At 43.3% G+C, this 18,285-nt stretch overlaps 1 protein-coding gene across 1 annotated transcript in view; it reads right to left on the reverse strand.

The window, feature by feature from the left end:
- Positions 1-4,259, reverse strand: part of kcng4a (potassium voltage-gated channel, subfamily G, member 4a) — a 36,144-nt gene extending 31,885 nt beyond the window's left edge. Inside the window, exons 1-2 of the mRNA XM_056261279.1 lie at positions 3,929-4,259; positions 1,441-2,356 (exon numbers count right to left, since the gene is read on the reverse strand). Coding sequence (XP_056117254.1) covers positions 1,441-2,190 — 750 coding nt within the window. The 5' untranslated portion in view covers positions 2,191-2,356; positions 3,929-4,259. The remainder of the gene's footprint in view (positions 1-1,440; positions 2,357-3,928) is intronic.
- Positions 4,260-18,285: the final 14,026 nt, after the last annotated feature.

An 18,285-nucleotide genomic window follows, 5' to 3' on the forward strand; every position in this document is an offset into this window, starting at 1 on the left:
TTTATAGGGGAATAAAATTAAATAAAAAGGTTTATGCCTGTAAACATACAGAAGTGTGAAACATCAATCTGTACATCTTCACAATCGACTGCACACAAAGAATTGAAAGTGCTGTGAGAGACAGAGGAGGTCATCTTATTATCACTCAGTGAACACATGCGCACACACGCACGCACGCACACAAACACACACACACACACACATTTATGAGCAAAGATGAATGACTCCATGCTCAGGCCATTCCTTTTCTACCATGCTGGTGACACTGACAAACGGCCCGGCAGTGTGAATTAAATATGACAGTCCTGCTGCTTCCAGCGGGACTCTGCCTGTTGGATGCTGGCGTAACTGCATAGACACTGCCAGATCTTACCTTGACATATACACAAGCACATCCAATTACAAACAAAGTATACATTTTCCATTCAAAACACATGGAGCGAAACTTCCGGCAAATGAAGCTACAGTCAGCGGCCTACCCCTTACACTTTGGACAGTGTGAGGTATCTGCCTAAGGGCGATTAAAATTCATAGTCATTTAACAGCAAAAAGGTCTAGTCTTCTCAAGCGGACCCCCCTGTGTGCCTGCTGACATTCCAGAGGTCTCTATGGAGCTGGTTCATTATTCTCTATGTATGTTTGCTGACATTGTGGAGGCATTGCTGGTCCAGTTCATTACTCTCTGGGTATTTACTGACATTGGGGAGCCCTGCTGAGGTGCATTCATTATTTCTCACTAGGAACAGCACACAGAGGTCTGCTTGAAGACCAGAAACTCACCTCCAATGACAAACTCGCGTTCTACCCGAGGAGAAGGGGGTCTAAGTGAACGGCTGAACATGTATTTGGCTTTTGCTGCTTACATATTGTATAAAAAAGAATCGAAGTAAAATATAGAGAGAATTGCTACACATGGATTTACATATACTGTAAATTTCACTATTTCCAGTGTGCTGGCTCGATATGAAAGCATCTATGCATTTGAGAGCATAGAATTTATTCAGATCATATAGACTTAAAGGCTTAATTCAATCTCAAAAGTGAACATCTTCTAATCATTAAAATTAAATCTGTGCATCATATAAAGCAATCAAATCTCTTCATAAGACTTAAATTGCTCGATTCATATATTCATTTTATGATCCTTTTATGACCTTTTTGGTTCTTGTAAGCTTTTTTTACCTGGACTTTCACTGGAGAGACAGAAACCTCTCAGGTTTCATAAAAAATATCTTACGTTGTTTTTCAAAGCTTACCCAACAAGAGGGTGAGTAAATGACCATCACTTGCTCAACCCTCATGTTGTTTCAAACTTGTATGACTTCCTTTCTTTGTTGGAAAAAAAAAGTCATAATGGTTTGGAACAACATGATGACGGACTTTTCATTTTTTGGGTGACCAATCTCCTTAATCAGGTTAAGACATTTTGTGTGCACTCACCCTATTCTCCTCCTCTCTGAGGTCCGGCATGGTGCTGATGCACAGGCTGATCACTGTCACCGCCACCATCACCACAGACAAACAAGCAAATATCTTTCCTGGCAAGCCCGACTGAGGGTTCTCCACCATGTCCCTCAGATCGTTCATGAACTTGCGGTAACGTGTCTCCACTACAGGTGGGCGCAGCTGCATACTGCGCTGACGGCGTTCCTCTTCACGCCGCTCGAGCTCGGCGACCTCCTCAATGCGCGTGTACATCTTGCGCTTGCAGCAGCGTTCCATGTAGGTCATCTCCACGCCCCAATAGTTGAGCTCCTCGTGCAGCGAGAGTGCGCACATCTCCCGTAACATACGTAGCTTTCCTGCTGCTAGGAAGTTAAGGATTACACGAAATGCACTGGGGCTACGGTCGAAGAAGAATTCACGGCAGGCCTCATCGTAATCGTCACAAACGCGAGCGATCTCCTCAGGGCTGCTGCAGGGTTTTAGACGTCCTAAGCGTGTCAAGGGGAACTGCTCCAGCGTACTCCAAGGGAATGTGTAACGGTTACCCCCCACGTTGATGAGGGCCTGCAGGCCGTGGTCAACAGAAATCAGATCTTCTGATCGGCGAATGAACTGAGCTCGCTGATAATACTCTCCCTTGATGGTCTCGGTTTCTGGGATCTCAGTAAAGATGTGGTCCAAGCTGCTGTCGTCACTGACCGAGAGGTTGCTAAAGTCATGATTGGCGTTGCTGATGATTGGCATGATGGCATTGAAAAGGAAAGTTGATCAAAGTGATGGGCAAAGCTCAGGTCGTTTCAGTGTTAGCCTGATACCTGGGTGCTGGGCATTGAGGTGTTTATATGAAGGTAGATCCCATAGGATCTTGTGCACAGCAGTGAAGAGCCAAACACCCCACATCATTTGCACCCTGTTGGAGACAAAGAGACAACAAAACTTAAAGAGGTCAAATAGTTGTGTTCATAAAATCAGTTTGAAATAGTACTATAACTTTCTTAAAATTACGTAGAAATTGAATCATATTCATATTTACAGCCTTGCTCTTCGTATTTCAATAAAGAAGGACACTATAGTGTCTGGAGGCTGGGTGTATTAGCAGAGACCTCCAGACATCCCTCAACTCTTCTTAACAGAGATTGAATAATTTGCTGTTGTCAAGGTGTTTCATTATGCTAGGGTGGGAGTGATAAACTATTTATTAATAGAAGCATATTCCCATTGGGAGTGAGGCTTGCTTTACTGTGTGGAAAGTTAATTGACGAAAGTGTGTTGAGCAGCCCAGTGCAGTGGCTCTATCAAGAACATTCTTTCTCTCCAGTACAGGCTGATGAGCAGAAAGTGAGGGGAGCAAGATGCTTCATAATCACACATAAGCAGGTGTTAAAATAGGGTGGAAATTAGGAAGGATGTGACAATGGATGTGCCAAGCAGACAATGCATGATAATTGCAAACGTGTCTAAACAATGGCAAAATAATGTGCATACTTTTATAACAACAGACAGCATGCAAGAAGGGTCAGGGGCCACTTCTGTTGCCTTTAAAAAGCTTATTTAAAAATCCACTACATGTCTGAGTGATTTATTGACTTTAGTAAATTTAAAAAATCATTATACTGTAACTTTAACCATAAAAAACAAACACCAAAACATTTCCACAATGTCTATGTCTGCCATCTGGTTGCAAAGAGCATTTTTGACGACCAATCAAATAAGTTTATTCCAACAAATCATTTTGCAAGCAACATTTGAATCCCTATAGCCTATTTTAGTACATTATAGTATATAATTTTTTTAATAAAGAGCCCATTCACATACTGAATTTCACTTAGCTATTTTCAATCAATATGCCGCCAATAAAAAGTTAATGTAACACATTAACATAGACTTAAAAAGTCTATGTAACACATTTAGCAAGAGTTATATTAGGCCTACATTTGTTTCTTACTTATGCTAGCCTACTGTATGTTGAAATCTGAAACGATCTCATCATTTGTCAACAGACTGCTGAGGGCAGCACAAAACTGTATTTTTATATTCAAATATCTCTTCCTCAAAATTAGCCTACCAAAAGAATCGTTCGTGGAATTGTAATCGTTTAAGACTAATCAGAATCTTTAAGACGAATCGTTACCAACCTAATCCCATCAACATAGGATAAATAATTTATGAAAATTCCTGGCTCAATCACAAATATAGGCTAACAAATTATCGTACAATATGATAAGTTCAAACGCTGCTGAATTTAAATGTATTATCTCTGAAAATACGTAAAAATGTTCAAATAACATTATTCTGAAGACATGTGTAAAACTGTATGTCAATCTATGAAAGCACGGACATCAAATAAAGCTAAAGCGAAACCAAACGCACCACCGACATGCTAAAAGTTGATAAATATGCAATATAGGCGAAATGAACAATGATTCTATAAGTTTAATAAATAAAATCTACAAGAGCATCAAAGTAGAAACTCCCTACTCACCCCTCGCCACGACTCCGGACCTCACTTTCTTCAGCAGAGACATTTTCTGTGCATATTGCTCCATAACAGGATACACGAACTCACTTTAGTATTTACTTAACGCTTCTTGGTGGAATGCTGAAGTTAGGGGCGGGAAAATGATCACAGAGCGAATATTCTTCGCTGACACATCATCACTGTCCCGCGCGCCGCTCAGAGTCACTATCACTGCATAGACCCGAGCGAGCGAGTGTGTGTGAACGCCGGTCGGTCACGCGCCCCTCTCGCTCCTTGACAGAGGCACTGTAAGTTTAAAGAGAAGTCTAAATCATCGTGGGGGTGTACTGAAATCAAACCCTGACCACGTACTGTTCACACTCCGACAATAAATAGCAGATTATTTTATTGCAGGTTCCTGTTTAAAACTAGTTTTAGATGTGCACGTCATTGAGCGTCACTGAGACATGATTAATTATTACACTCGCAATGGACACTTAACCTCTTCCTTGGTGACAATGGCGGGACAATTTCTGAATCCAGTAACTGTGTATGAATCATAAGGCAAAATAGTCTACTTTCCTAATAGAACATTTGTTTCATGGCTCAAGAGGTTGTTTCATCAACCGCAATATTCCATTACAGTTCGTAGCCTAGCCTGCTATATCTACAGGTAAGTGCAAATCTGTGTTTGTTGAAATTATGCATTGCACACAGTGCAAACACCCCGGGACAACCCAATTAGTTTGATTCAGTATTTGCATACATGCTGTTCACCTGGCAGCACTATTATGGAGCTTACAAACAGACACATACAAAGTGTGCATACTGTACTCATTATGATGGACATGCCAGGGAAATACTAAAATAACTAAGCTGTTTGCACAGGTCCTGGTGGCATATGAATGGAAAGTGAGACAGCTGGCATTGTGCACTCAGTCTCTCCATCATTGGATGCCAAGGGTCTGCAGCACACATAAAACCCATGAATGATTGCATATGCACTGCTGATATGCATATCCACCCCCTCCTGACTGTTTAATTTTTTGAACCCCTTCAATCATATATTTATATTTGCCACAAAATAAAAGCCATTCTGAGGTCCAGTGTATTTTCTAATATCTGTGCACTAAAAATTGAAACAATTTTCACAGTAAATAATGAAATAATTACAAAGAAAATATGGCACGTATAAAGACTGAAATAGTATATATATATTTTTAAACAGACTGAATTATTCTTTATTTACAATTTAAAAAATATCCTTTTTTTTTACTGCTATTACTGCTTACTGATATTTCCTTCAAACAAAGCACATAATATACATAATGTATGCTATACATTGTGTGTGCATATATATAAATATAAAATTTTATTTTCCCTGCATACAATGTGAAATGCATATGCTGGTTGGTCGTATACTTTAAAGGGATGTGTACCAGACAAATCAATAAAGACATTTGTCTTTGATTATTTCCGTTAGGATGTTACTGATTTTTTCGATTTTTTTTCCAGCCCTACTCTGTATGTGTCCCAATTCGGAGGCTGCATCCTTCGAAGGGCGCAAACTTCAAAGGCCCCGCATTCGAAGGCCGCAAAGGTCGGACGGAGCGTTGTTCCGGTCTAGCCTACGGATGATTTTCTTGTGCTAGCAACTATGACAGCTGCCGTTGACATGCGGCAGTAACGTTTGTACTGGACTTTTTTGAAAGTGATATTCAACTGTCTGAAAACTAAAACAGGGTTCACAACCTGTCAAATTATGTTTATCTGTACATAATAAAGAGTTTAAACTATATATGAAATCGCATCTTAATAAGATATGTCAACATTTGAACCGCTTTAAAGTTTTTATTTTTATTTTTACATTTGTATCATTAGATATTCGAGTAAGTTGAAACCCAATACTTACATTTAAAAGTGTAATCGTCACCAGTGCGCAATATATTCTGGGGTTGGCTAGGCCGTAAAGGATCCATCTTTTGTATCCTTCATTGCCCGGGAAATGAAGGATGCATTTCAATGCTGCAATTGAAGAAGCCCTTGAATTGGGATAGCCTTCGTCGCTCCACGTAATCTGCTTTTGAAGTTATATCCTTGTGAATCCCCTAGTCAAAGAACAATGTTCCGTGTTGTCTGCCAGACGACACCCTTGTGTGATTTATACACACACACACAAATGGGTGGCTTCATCAAGGATACAGTGGTTAAAGTGATGGCCCTACAACATTTAACAGAGAAAGAGACTGTTTGAGAATGAGACAGAGTGGGGAAAGTACAGGAATCAGTTGGAGGATTAAACGGTAATCCCCAGCGACAAAGGGATGGGGTTAAACTGATGAGAGTGTCAGGCTGGGGGACGGGACAGGACGTGGAGTAGCTCTGGCATCTGATGGGCAGTTGTGTGTCCCACTGACATCCGTTTGATCCAGTGTATATTTTGATCAACCTAATTGCTCCTGTGTGTGAATAGCTAGATTTCTGCCAATCAGTGGTCTGCCAGAGTGGAGGAGAATGAGTTATAGAGCTGTGAGACTTTCTCAATCCCAATAATATAGGTGTTTGATGAATTCCCTCCCCCGCCAATTGAATCAATATAATCAAAGATTTGATTTTTGTTGTGCTTAAAGCACCATGACTAGGTGAGATGGAGCAGGACGTGTCGGTTCGGCATAACCACGCTTTTTTGTCTATCGGACAGCAATCCTAATCCAGGACGATTTACATAACATTCAAATTTGTAATCAAATCCTGATGGCAGCTAAGGGAAGCAGGTTAAATGAATTTTCTCCTGGGGGATGGCAGATGTCAGTCAACTGGAATTTGGGCTGGTTGTGGCATTGGAGATTTCTAAAGAGAAATATATGCAGTCTGAAGCTTTCTATGGTGTTCTGTATTAAACATTAATGCTGCAGGATGGGATGTATAGACCTATCCCTTTATGCAGACATCAAACCTCCCTTTGAGCTTAAATTGGAATTTGAGAACAGCCAGGAACGTAGAACTCCCTCGCAGTTACACCACCTCTCTGCGTGTGTGTCTACTGTTCATGTGTGTGTGCTTGTGAGAGAGTGAACTGCAGACCGGATATCCCCATACAAGAGGGCCAAAAATAGAATGGTCTTCATCATCTGCACAGGGTGAAGAACATCTGAGCCTTTCCTGTACCAAAAGCACCCCGTCAGCATTTCAAGCAAAACCTCATGTTCTATAAAATGAATCCATCTGCCTATCAATTAACTCAACATGCAACTCTAGAAGCGTCCACTTCTTGTCAACAACATCAAATGATATAGTTTACAAGGACACATGGCATTGCCAATAACTGCAGCCAGCAGTGAAACTAAAGGGACCGTCTGTCTCACACCGAGGGACTTTCTGTGGTCTCTGCTGTGCGTGCAGTGTTTTATTTCCACATTAATTGAGCCTCTTTACATCAGCAGCCCTTACCCTGGTGCTCAGGTTACCTGGATAAGAACTTGAGCGCTCAACCTGATCATCTCACTTCCCTGATCTCTGATCAGTTTACAGATGCTGCGGCTCAATTTCCCAGCCCATCATGAATCAAATCAGAACACTGGGAAAACTTTCTTTTTTTTTCTTTCTTTGAATGAAAGATTATCAATATCTCATCTTCTTACTTTCTGTTAAAGTACGCATAAAACTGCGTTTCCAATCCATTAAACTTGAAACAGGATTAGGGAAAAAATGGGATCACTGATTTAATCTATCAGAAACTGAATAAAAAACTGGACACTGAGGGTTTTTACTTTACACCACCAGAAACCACTTTTGAGGATGGTTTTTTGACCCTGAAGGTCAGTTTTACTCAAGTTTTTTTTTTCTTTTTAATTAATTATCTTCTATAAGCAGTGACCTTAATTACATAAAATTACTGCATGGAATTACTGCAATACAACAACAGTATTTGGATATTGGTTAATATTTGAACAATGGCCATAGACTTGTTGGAAAAATGTGGTGCTACCGACATTTTCTTGGTAGCTCACCTGGTACAGTATTCCACTTACAATGTGAAGCGTTCGGGTACAAGTCCCGTGAAACATGGGTCACGATAAAAGAGAAAAAAGACTTGCAGAAGCAAGCTAAAATAACATGGTTTCTTTAACTCATCGTTTGCTTTTGTTAAAGGAGTACTTTGCTGGCAAAATGGGCTTTCAATAAAACTTGGCTGCCAGTACAGTAGAAAGGGAGAAAATATGTTTGAAATCAGTGCTACCTGACAAGTGAAAACAGAGAAAGGAGGCTTTTGTCTTCCCTTTTGCCAAATAGGTAAGAAAACTTCAACACGCATAATGCACTAGGCATGTTGCCATCCAAAACCACTCCTACCAGTCTGCTTTGAATACTCTTACCAGAGTCAAATATTGCCTTGCTTTAGGGAATACTTTTTAGCAAACTTGTATTGTTCGTCGGGTGCAAGGGTTCAAAGAGTAAATGTTTGGTGGGAGTGAGTTACTTTTGGTTTCCAGTGAAGGATCCAGCGCATTAGGCAGTGGCTAAAGGCTGCAAAGAATTGTAATACAGAGCGAACGCCGCGATGGAAAATCTAAAAAAACCTGTGTTTGTAGTAAACATTTCAAACTGAATGACAATGAACACAGTGTTTTGTTGGAACATAATCTGTATTTTCACAGAAGCACTAGAGCTCTCAGAAGTCTGCATAATCCAGATTTCTTTATCTGGAACGTTTATTTGTCAGCAGTAATTCCTCGGTCCAAGTAATACAGAGAACAAGTAATCATTGTTAATTTACATACCGACACTGTAACAATACAAAAGCGGGTTCAAAATCTGCGAAGTTACACTTCTACACTATCGGTTAGATTTATGGCAGGGTTTATTGTATGTGGTACGTTATTTTCAAACACGATAGAGCATTAACATACAGAAATGTACATATAGAAATCAAGCAGTTAGCTAACAAAATTAAACAATGTATTAATTTAAGGCAGAAATAGTGAGCTCATTGAAGTAATGAATACATGTTGTTAACAAATGATTAGGATATACAGGTCCTTCTCAAAAAATTAGCATATTGTGATAAAGTTCATTATTTTCCATAATGTAATGATAAAAATTAAACTTTCATATATTTTAGATTCATTGCACACCAACTGAAATATTTCAGGTCTTTTATTGTTTTAATACTGATGATTTTGGCATACAGCTCATGAAAACCCAAAATTCTTGTCTCAAAAAATTAGCATATCATGAAAAGGGTCTCTAAACAAGCTATTAACCTAATCATCTGAATCAACTAATTAACTCTAAACACCTGCAAAAGATTCCTGAGGCTTTTAAAAACTCCCAGCCTGTTTCATTACTCAAAACCGCAATCATGGGTAAGACTGCCGACCTGACTGCTGTCCAGAAGGCCATCATTGACACCCTCAAGCAAGAGGGTAAGACAGAAAGAAATTTCTGAACAAATAGGCTGTTCCCAGAGTGCTGTATCAAGGCACCTCAGTGGGAAGTCTGTGGGAAGGAAAAAGTGTGGCAAAAAACGCTGCACAACGAGAAGAGGTGACCGGACCCTGAGGAAGATTGTGGAGAAGGACCGATTCCAGACCTTGGGGGACCTGCGGAAGCAGTGGACTGAGTCTGGAGTAGAAACATCCAGAGCCACCGTGCACAGGCGTGTGCAGGAAATGGGCTACAGGTGCCGCATTCCCCAGGTCAAGCCACTTTTGAACCAGAAACAGCGGCAGAAGCGCCTGACATGGGCTACAGAGAAGCAGCACTGGACTGTTGCTCAGTTTTGCATGTCATTCGGAAATCAAGGTGCCAGAGTCTGGAGGAAGACTGGGGAGAAGGAAATGCCAAAATGCCTGAAGTCCAGTGTCAAGTACCCACAGTCAGTGATGGTCTGGGGTGCCATGTCAGCTGCTGGTGTTGGTGCACTGTGTTTTATCAAGGGCAGGGTCAATGCAGCTAGCTATCAGGAGATTTGAGAGCACTTCATGCTTCCATCTGCTGAAAAGCTTTATGGAGATGAAGATTTCATTTTTCAGCACGACCTGGCACCTGCTCACAGTGCCAAAACCACTGGTAAATGGTTTACTGACCATGGTATTACTGTGCTCAATTGGCCTGCCAGCTCTCCTGACCTGAACCCCATAGAGAATCTGTGGGATATTGTGAAGAGAAAGTTGAGAGACGTAAGACCCAACACTCTGGATGAGCTTAAGGCCGCTATCGAAGCATCCTGGGCCTCCATAACACCTCAGCAGTGCCACAGGCTGATTGCCTCCATGCCACGCCGCATTGAAGCAGTCATTTCTGCAAAAGGATTCCCGACCAAGTATTGACTATTGAGTGCATAACTGAACATAATTATTTGAAGGTTGACTTTTTTTTTTGTATTAAAAACACTTCTTTTATTGGTCGGATGAAATATGCTAATTTTTTGAGACAGGAATTTTGGGTTTTCATGAGCTGTATGCCAAAATCATCAGTATTAAAACAATAAAAGACCTGAAATATTTCAGTTGGTGTGCAATGAATCTAAAATATATGAAAGTTTAATTTTTATCATTACATTATGGAAAATAATGAACTTTATCACAATATGCTAATTTTTTGAGAAGGACCTGTATAGTAAATTTACCATTGGTGCTTGTTGATTCAGAGTTTGCTTCATCTGAAGTCCTTGCAGGTGTTGGGGCATCTGAAGTCTTTATATGAGGCTGGATCCAAACTGTAGCTGATGTACTCTCTTGTTATCTTGGGATGGGCATCCCGAGATAAAACAGAAAAGCAAATGGAAAATAATTGTACAGAGCGAATACATATGCAGCACAGAAAAGTTTTTCAGTGAGCCTGGGTTTGCGTAAGACCTTGGTTGTGTCAGATGAAAAGTAATGTTTCAAAGGCAGACAAAATGATTACATTTTGATAAAAAATTACGAATACCAAAAATTTCCTTTGGAATAATGTGCACTGATGAATTGTACATAAGACTAGGAAAATGTGTACAAATAGTGTACATTCTGATTTCATGTTGAATTTGAAGACAAGAGGAGACCAATCAGAGCCTCTCAACAATTCCCAAATACCCTGACCTGTCAACATGCTACGAAGAATGAAGAATAGACAAAGACAGGACACGAGCGCAGTCATGGAGATAACAGCTTCCAGCAAAATACACAACATGAAGCCTAATATTTTTCTGTTGCAACTCATTCACCCAGAGGCTATACGGGTGCCTGTGGACTGAAGGACCACGCAATCCTGGAACAGATAAGTCAGCTATATCTAGCCTCCCCACAGACAGTCATCCAAATTGAATCGCCATTCCTGCAAACAGTGCAAATAATCATTAACTCATTCAAATGAATTCCAGCTTTCAAACGAAGTTGCTTCTACACACCAAGCAGCCATCGACATGCATCATAACAAAACCAATAAAGTGAATCAGTCAGCCTCTCTCCTCCATACCTTTTCATGCCCAGGGGCAAGAGAAAAAGGGGGGAGGGGAGGGGGAATACGTTTTCAATAATTAAAACCCGGCAGGAATGATATATTTTAATTTTAAGGGAGAACTAACTCTGATAAGCAAACACGTGCTGGGCTGTTACATTGCCTGGTCCAATTAATCATTACACTGCAACAGAATTCAATATTCTTGTCAGGAAGTATTTGCTAGCTAGCTGAGTTAATAGAGCTCTTTCTCACTCCTCTGCCAATACACTGCTTACAGCGGGCATATTGATAATATGTTAGCTCACCACAGCATCAAACACGGGGAGCAAAGCTTAGTTCTGCCAAGTCAGATTCATGTTTTAGCGTGAAGTTGCTTTTATATGATCATAAAAAATAAAAAAACATGATATTTAAAGTGTTGGTTCACATGAAAATAAAATTTATTCACTCTCATTCAATATTGTTTGACTTTTCTTACATGGAACAAAAAGGAAAATGTTTGCAAAAATGTATGATATAAACATACAATGACCTATCTATCAAACTATCAAACTCCTACACTCCTAAAGACTGTCACGGCTTAGCTTCTGTTGGAATGATGGATGTGGATGGTGCACTGAATTCCTCCTCTCTCTCGCAGATGGTAGATCCAGTCTACATACTCTTTAAACGTCCTTCAAGGTCCGTCTACGGGCAGGCGCGGTTATGTCTCCGCGTTGATACCTGCCCAGAAAAACACACCCAGGCTGTTGTTGTCATAGTGGACGAGATGGTACAAATCCAGGAAGGCCTGTGTGTGTCTCTCTCTCTCTCTCTCGGACTGTATTTTCACTGTTGCTAAATCTATTTTGCTTGTCCATTCTTCTGTCGGAGCTGGTTGCAAACACAATGAAATAAAAGGCTGGATTTAATCTCAAGCAGTACATTTTGAATGAAAACAAACTCAAAATAACACTTCTCAGAATACTGGATACAAAAACAGACAGAACAACCAACATAATATTGACGAGAACGGACAATGAACGGAATGAATAAGGTATAAAAAAAATCACAAGTTAAACTAATCAACGAAATGGAGAACGTCTCAGGTTACTACTGTAACCATAGTTCCCTGAGATAGGGAACGAGACGATGCGTCATCGACGCTTTGGGAACGCCCCCAGCGTGAATGCGTCTGAGCATCAATGTCAACTAGTCCAATGGAAAGAATGAGCGTCACGGGCGGGTGACGTCATGACCAGGAAGGCATAAGAGCACATCCGGTGAAACGCGGCATTAGCTTCAAAAAGTCGAAGCAAGCCGATCACAGGGATGCAGGAAGTATGGCAGGCTGACGCATCGTCTCGTTCTCTATCTCAGGGTAACCTGAGACGTTCCCTTTCGAGGGAACTCGCGATGCGTCATCGACGCTTTGGGAACGAGAATACCCAAAACGCCAGAATTCCAAGTACCTGAGTGTCAGTCTGTTGGAACTAAGCACTAAGCACCTGAGAACCTGGGGCAGCATCCAGGTCCAAACTGTAAAACCTGACGAATGTGAGCGGTGAGGACCAGCCTGCCGCATCACAAACGTCTTGGAGAGAAACCCCAAATAACAAGGCTTTAGAGGCCGCCATACCCCTCGTAGAGTGAGCTCTGACCGCCAAAGGACACGGCTGGTCAGAGTCCTCGTATGCAAGTGAAATAGCCTCAACTATCCACTTACTAACCGTCTGTTTAAAAGCAGGAAGACCCTTCTTAGGTGATCCAAAGCAAATAAATAACTGGTCGGACTTCCTCATTGAAGATGTCCGATGAACATAAGTATCCAGTGCTCGCACTGGACACAAGAGGTTTAGCCTTTCCTGGTCCGCAGATGTAAAAGGAGGACAGAAACCTGCAGCACAATAGGCCTCGGAATAATGGTAGGCACCTTTGGAACATATCCATGTTTCGGGTAAGATTGCCTTGGCCATCCCCGGTGCACTCAAGGCAGGTGGGGACCGAAAGGGCCTGAAGGTCTGACTCTAATAGGGACGAAATAGCTAGCAGAAAATAGTCTTAAAAGAAAGGAACTTCTCTGAGACCAAATCTAAGGGCTCGAAGGGAGCCCCAGATAGGCCTTCTAGAACTATTGCAAGGTCCCAAGCCAGCACCCTAGTGCAAGTTGCAGGCCTCAGCCTCAAAGTGCCACGAAGGAAACGAGTGATCAGGGGGTCTCGACCCAAAAATGTACTACCCACCAGGGCGTGGAAAGCCGCAATGGCCGCCACGTATACCTTAAGCGTGGAAGGACATAGACCTGATACAAAGCATTCTTGCAGAAACTCGAATACTGTGTTTACTGAACAGTTAACCGGATCCCACTGACGCTGGTAACACCAAGAAGTGAAAAACTCTCGAAATAGTGAATATAGTTTCCTCGTAGCGGGAGCTCTGGAGCTTAGAATGGTCTCAACAACCTCGGTTGAGAGACCACTCTCTATGAGTTGGGCCCCCTCAGAGGCCAAACCCACAGTTTCCAAATCCCCTGCCGGGGGTGCAATATTGCATCCCCTGCCTGAGACAGAAGGTCTCTCCTGATCGGGACCTCCAAGGGAGGTCCGTCGAGGAGAAAAATTAGGTCCGCAAACCAAATTCAGCTCGGCCAGGGTGGTGCTACTAAATAGGCTTATTCCATCCTGGCGGAATCACTCCAGAACTCCTGGGAGCAGAGCAACAGGGGGAAATGCGTACAGACGTAGCCTCGGCCACGTCTGCACCATAGCAACCAGCCCCGAGGGGACTGGTTGAGTGAGGGATAACCAGAGTGGACAGTGCGTCGTATGCTGAGACGAGAACAAATCCACTTCTGCCTTGCCATAAAACTCCCATATTTGCTCCACCGCCTAGGGGTGGAGTCCCCTGGCCTCAGCCCCTGCCTCAACAGGGTGTCTGCTCCAATATTCTGGCCCCCCTGGAATATACACTGCCCTCAGACAGCGTAATTTCCTGAGGGACCAAAATAATAGGCCACCAACGTGTTGTCTGTGGGTCAAGAACCAGAGTTTCCTCCATATAACCAAGGCGCGGGGATACTGCCGCGTGATCTTGATCGTACGGAGTGGGTTTCCCCTCAGGGAGAACCCTCTGGTCCTGAGCCACCACTGTAAAGGTCTCACGTACAGCAGGTCAAAGGGTATCACATTGAACGCTGCTGCCCTGAGGCCTAACAGTCACTGTTTCAGAACAACACATGATGGCCCCTCAGGTCTGGGAGGAGATGTCTCAACGCATTGAAGACGACCATCATCTCTAGGCAATTCATTTGCCAAGCGAGATGATGACTCCTCCCAAGCCCTGAGCTGAGCGGCCTTCCAATACCGCTCCCCAGCCGGTGAGGGAAGCATCTGCCGAGATAGCAACTCGATGGCAAAGAGCTCCCAACACCGGACCCTGGGCTAAGAACCAGTGTTTCCTCCATATAACCAAGGCACGAAGGCACCGCCGCGTGATCTTGATCATACGAAGTGGGTTTCCCCTCGGGGAGAACCCTCTGGTCCTGAGCCACCACTGTAAAGGTCTCATGTACAGCAGGCCAAACGGTATCCCGTTGGACGCTGCTGCCACAAGACCCAACAGTCTCTCGAACTGTTTTACAGTGCGTGACTGGCCTAGCCTCAGCTCTTTTGTGGCTATTAGGATAGCAGCTACACGAACGGGCGACAGAGTGGCCCGCATCGTCACTGAATCCCATACCACACCAAGGAAAGTGGTTCTCTGTACTGGAGAAAGCACACTTTTCTTGGCATTGAGCCTCAACCCCAACATCTGCATATGAGCGAGAACGACACCTCGGTGCCGAACCGCTAACTCTTCTGATTCCGCTAGAATCAGCCAGTCATCTATGCAATTCAGAATGCGTATACACTGCGACCTGGCGGGGCCAGAGCTGCGTCTACACACTTCGTGAATGTGCGGGGTGATAGAGCTAGACCGAAAGGAAGTGCCTGATACTGGTGTTCTTTGCCCCAAAGAAAACCTCAGGAACCTCCTGTGCTGAGGGAGGATGGAGATATGGAAGTATACGTCTTTTAGATCTATCGTGACAAACCAGTCCTCGGATCTGATTTGAGTCATGATCTGTTTGAGTGTCAGCATCTTGAACTTGAGTTTCTGTACTGAACGATTCAACAGACGAAGATCTAAAATGGGATGCAACCCCCCATCCTTTTTTGGAACAATGAAATAACGGCTGTAAAAACCCGACTCTCTGTCGGGTGAGTACACCTGTTCTATAGCTTCCTTTGCTAACAGGGCCTTTACCTCTTGCTCCATTACCAGAGCCTGCTCGGGATGCACCACTGTGGGCAGCACCCCGTTGTAACGAGGAGGACGAGAACCAAACTGGATTCTGTATCCTTTCTCTACAATCTGCAGGACCCAACGAGAAATATTCGGCAGAAGCTTCCACGCTGCCAGAAAATTTACTAAAGGAACCAGCCTCTCGAGGCTGGTCTCTGGTGTTATCGAGACAGCTAATTCCGGAGCCTGAAACATAATGGCAGGAACTACCTGAACTGGCTGCTCTAAAGCCCCCCTCAGAGGGCGCGAAACCGATGCTGTGCCGCAGCATAGCATCAGCGACTCGCTGGAGACCGCTGCGCCCTGAAGCACCAAGGGTGGCAGGGTTGGCAGAACGGTCTCGTGAGGACCCCGAAATGGAACGGGCACCGTATAATGAGGTGTACACCACTCTATTTCGGTCGGGGCTGTCCTCACAGGCCTGATGCATGAACATCAGGACCTTTTTTGAGCCGAAGTCTTCTTCGCCTGAAGAAACGGTCCTCAGATCCGGCTTCGACTTAGAAGACTTCGGCTGAAAGGGTTGCGTCTGTCTCCAGTTTCCACGTGGAGGTGCACGAGACGCAACACTCTCTTTCTGATGCACACGATATGATGAGCTTGATGGCTGGGGCTGCTCACGCCCAGCAGCCCCAGGGGGCTGGACACGGCGAGGGATAAACTTTTTGAAAGCGTCAGCTTGCTTTTTTGATTCCTGAAATCTCTCGACGACCGTGTGGACTGCGTCACCAAAGAGACCAGAAGGTTCAAGCGGAGCATCTAACAAAAAAGCACGATCTTTTTCTTTAATCTCAGAAAGATTCAACCATAAATGTCTCTCAGTAGCTACCAAAGCTGCCATAGACCGCCCAATTGCTCTGGCGGTCTCCTTAGTAGCCCTGAGAGAAAGATCGGTAGCCCGACGAAGTTCTCGAATATCGTCATGACTAACTCCCTCACTATTATCCAGATCCCAGCAGGTCAGCTTGATAAGCCTGAAGCACTGCCATAGTATGCAGACATGCTCCAGCTTGACCTGCTGCCGTATAAGCTTTGCCCACTAACACCGAAGTGGCTTTGAGCGGTCTAGTGGGCAAAGCCGAGGCTTTCAGAGACGATGCGGGACCAGGGGAAAGATAGCTGGCTAAATTCTGTTCCGCCTGGGGCATCACCTCATAACCATACTCTTTCAGCCCTCTAATTCTCGAATAAATATTAATTTGAGGGCTGAAAAGTCGTGATGAGTATGGTTTATTCCATGATTTAGAAATCTCATTGTGAAGATCAGGAAAAAATGGAAGCCCTTGTGGTGGAGATGAAGCAGTAGAAGATAAAAAGCGCTCATCTAATTTACTTTTAGGACGAGCGCCCCTATTATCAGATGGCCATTCAATCTTTAATTTTTCTACAGCCCGCGACATAACATCCACTAGCTCATCATATGCTGGGGAAATAAATTGTGAATCTCTTTCCCCCATGTGTGTGCTTTCACTCTCCAAACTCATAGCATCGACCTCCTCGGAGGAAGAGCAATGAAGTAATGGAGGGCTCTCTCCCCGGGCGGAAGAAACCGCAGAGCGTGCTTCCGACACCGGGGGGGGGGAGCGCTGGATCTTTCGGGTAAGGAAGGAGAAAGAGCCCTCGGACCCGTCTCCAACCCCTCCGAAAGATCCTTTTGCGATCCCCAGGAATGCATTCTCCGCGCTGCCTCGGCAGACGCGGGTCCTGATCCCTGCGGATCGCGAGCCTGCCCACTCTCTTTATCAAAGAGTGACAGGCGAGAGCAGAGCATGCGAAGCGGTAGCATCTCACAATGCTGGCACTCAGCCCCCTCTCTTTTTTTTTTGTCGAAGGCTGAGACCGCATGCTCCACTCCCAAACAAATGACACAAAGCTCGTGTGTGTCCCCACCCGTTAAATAACGCGGGCAGGGAGAAGCACACTGTTTGTACACTTGTTTAGTTTCCATCCTTTTCCGCAACAGACAACAGTAAATAGACAGAGACAAAATGACACAGATCGCTTGCTGAGACACAGAAGTTAATGCCGCGTTTCACCGGATGTGCTCTTATGCCTTCCTGGTCATGACGTCACCCGCCCGTGACGCTCATTCTTTCCATTGGACTAGTTGACATTGATGCCCATTCACGCTGGGGGCGTTCCCAAAGCGTCGATGACGCATCGCGAGTTCCCTTGAAAGGGAACAGGTGCAGATCATAATCAATCAATGAAAGAACAAGGAAACCAAATTCAAAAGCAGGAAACTGAACTAAAAAAAAGTGCAAAACCCACCCAAAACAGACATTAAACCCAGAATACCCGTAACAGGCATCTAACTAAAATACATGAGTTTAAAATACTAAAATTACTGAAACTAAAAGTCAATTAAGCTAAATAAAAAAAAGCTATTAAAATGACAAATGCACATACCAAGATTATAACAATTAAAATGAAAACTGAAAATATAAAAAAATAAAAGCTAATTCAATAAATTATATAATAGTTTATAAATAATACTATCATAATACTGCTGAAATGTCTGTTTCTCACAAAAAATTAAAGTACATTTCAGAACACTTTTTGGAGCTCAACTGCCTCAGACCCTATTAAAAAAATAATGCTCTGGACCTTTT

The sequence above is a fragment of the Rhinichthys klamathensis genome, unplaced genomic scaffold (assembly GCF_029890125.1).
Source record: "Rhinichthys klamathensis goyatoka isolate OS25496 unplaced genomic scaffold, OSU_Roscu_1.1 h1tg000181l_1, whole genome shotgun sequence".
Classification (NCBI taxonomy): domain Eukaryota; kingdom Metazoa; phylum Chordata; class Actinopteri; order Cypriniformes; family Leuciscidae; genus Rhinichthys; species Rhinichthys klamathensis.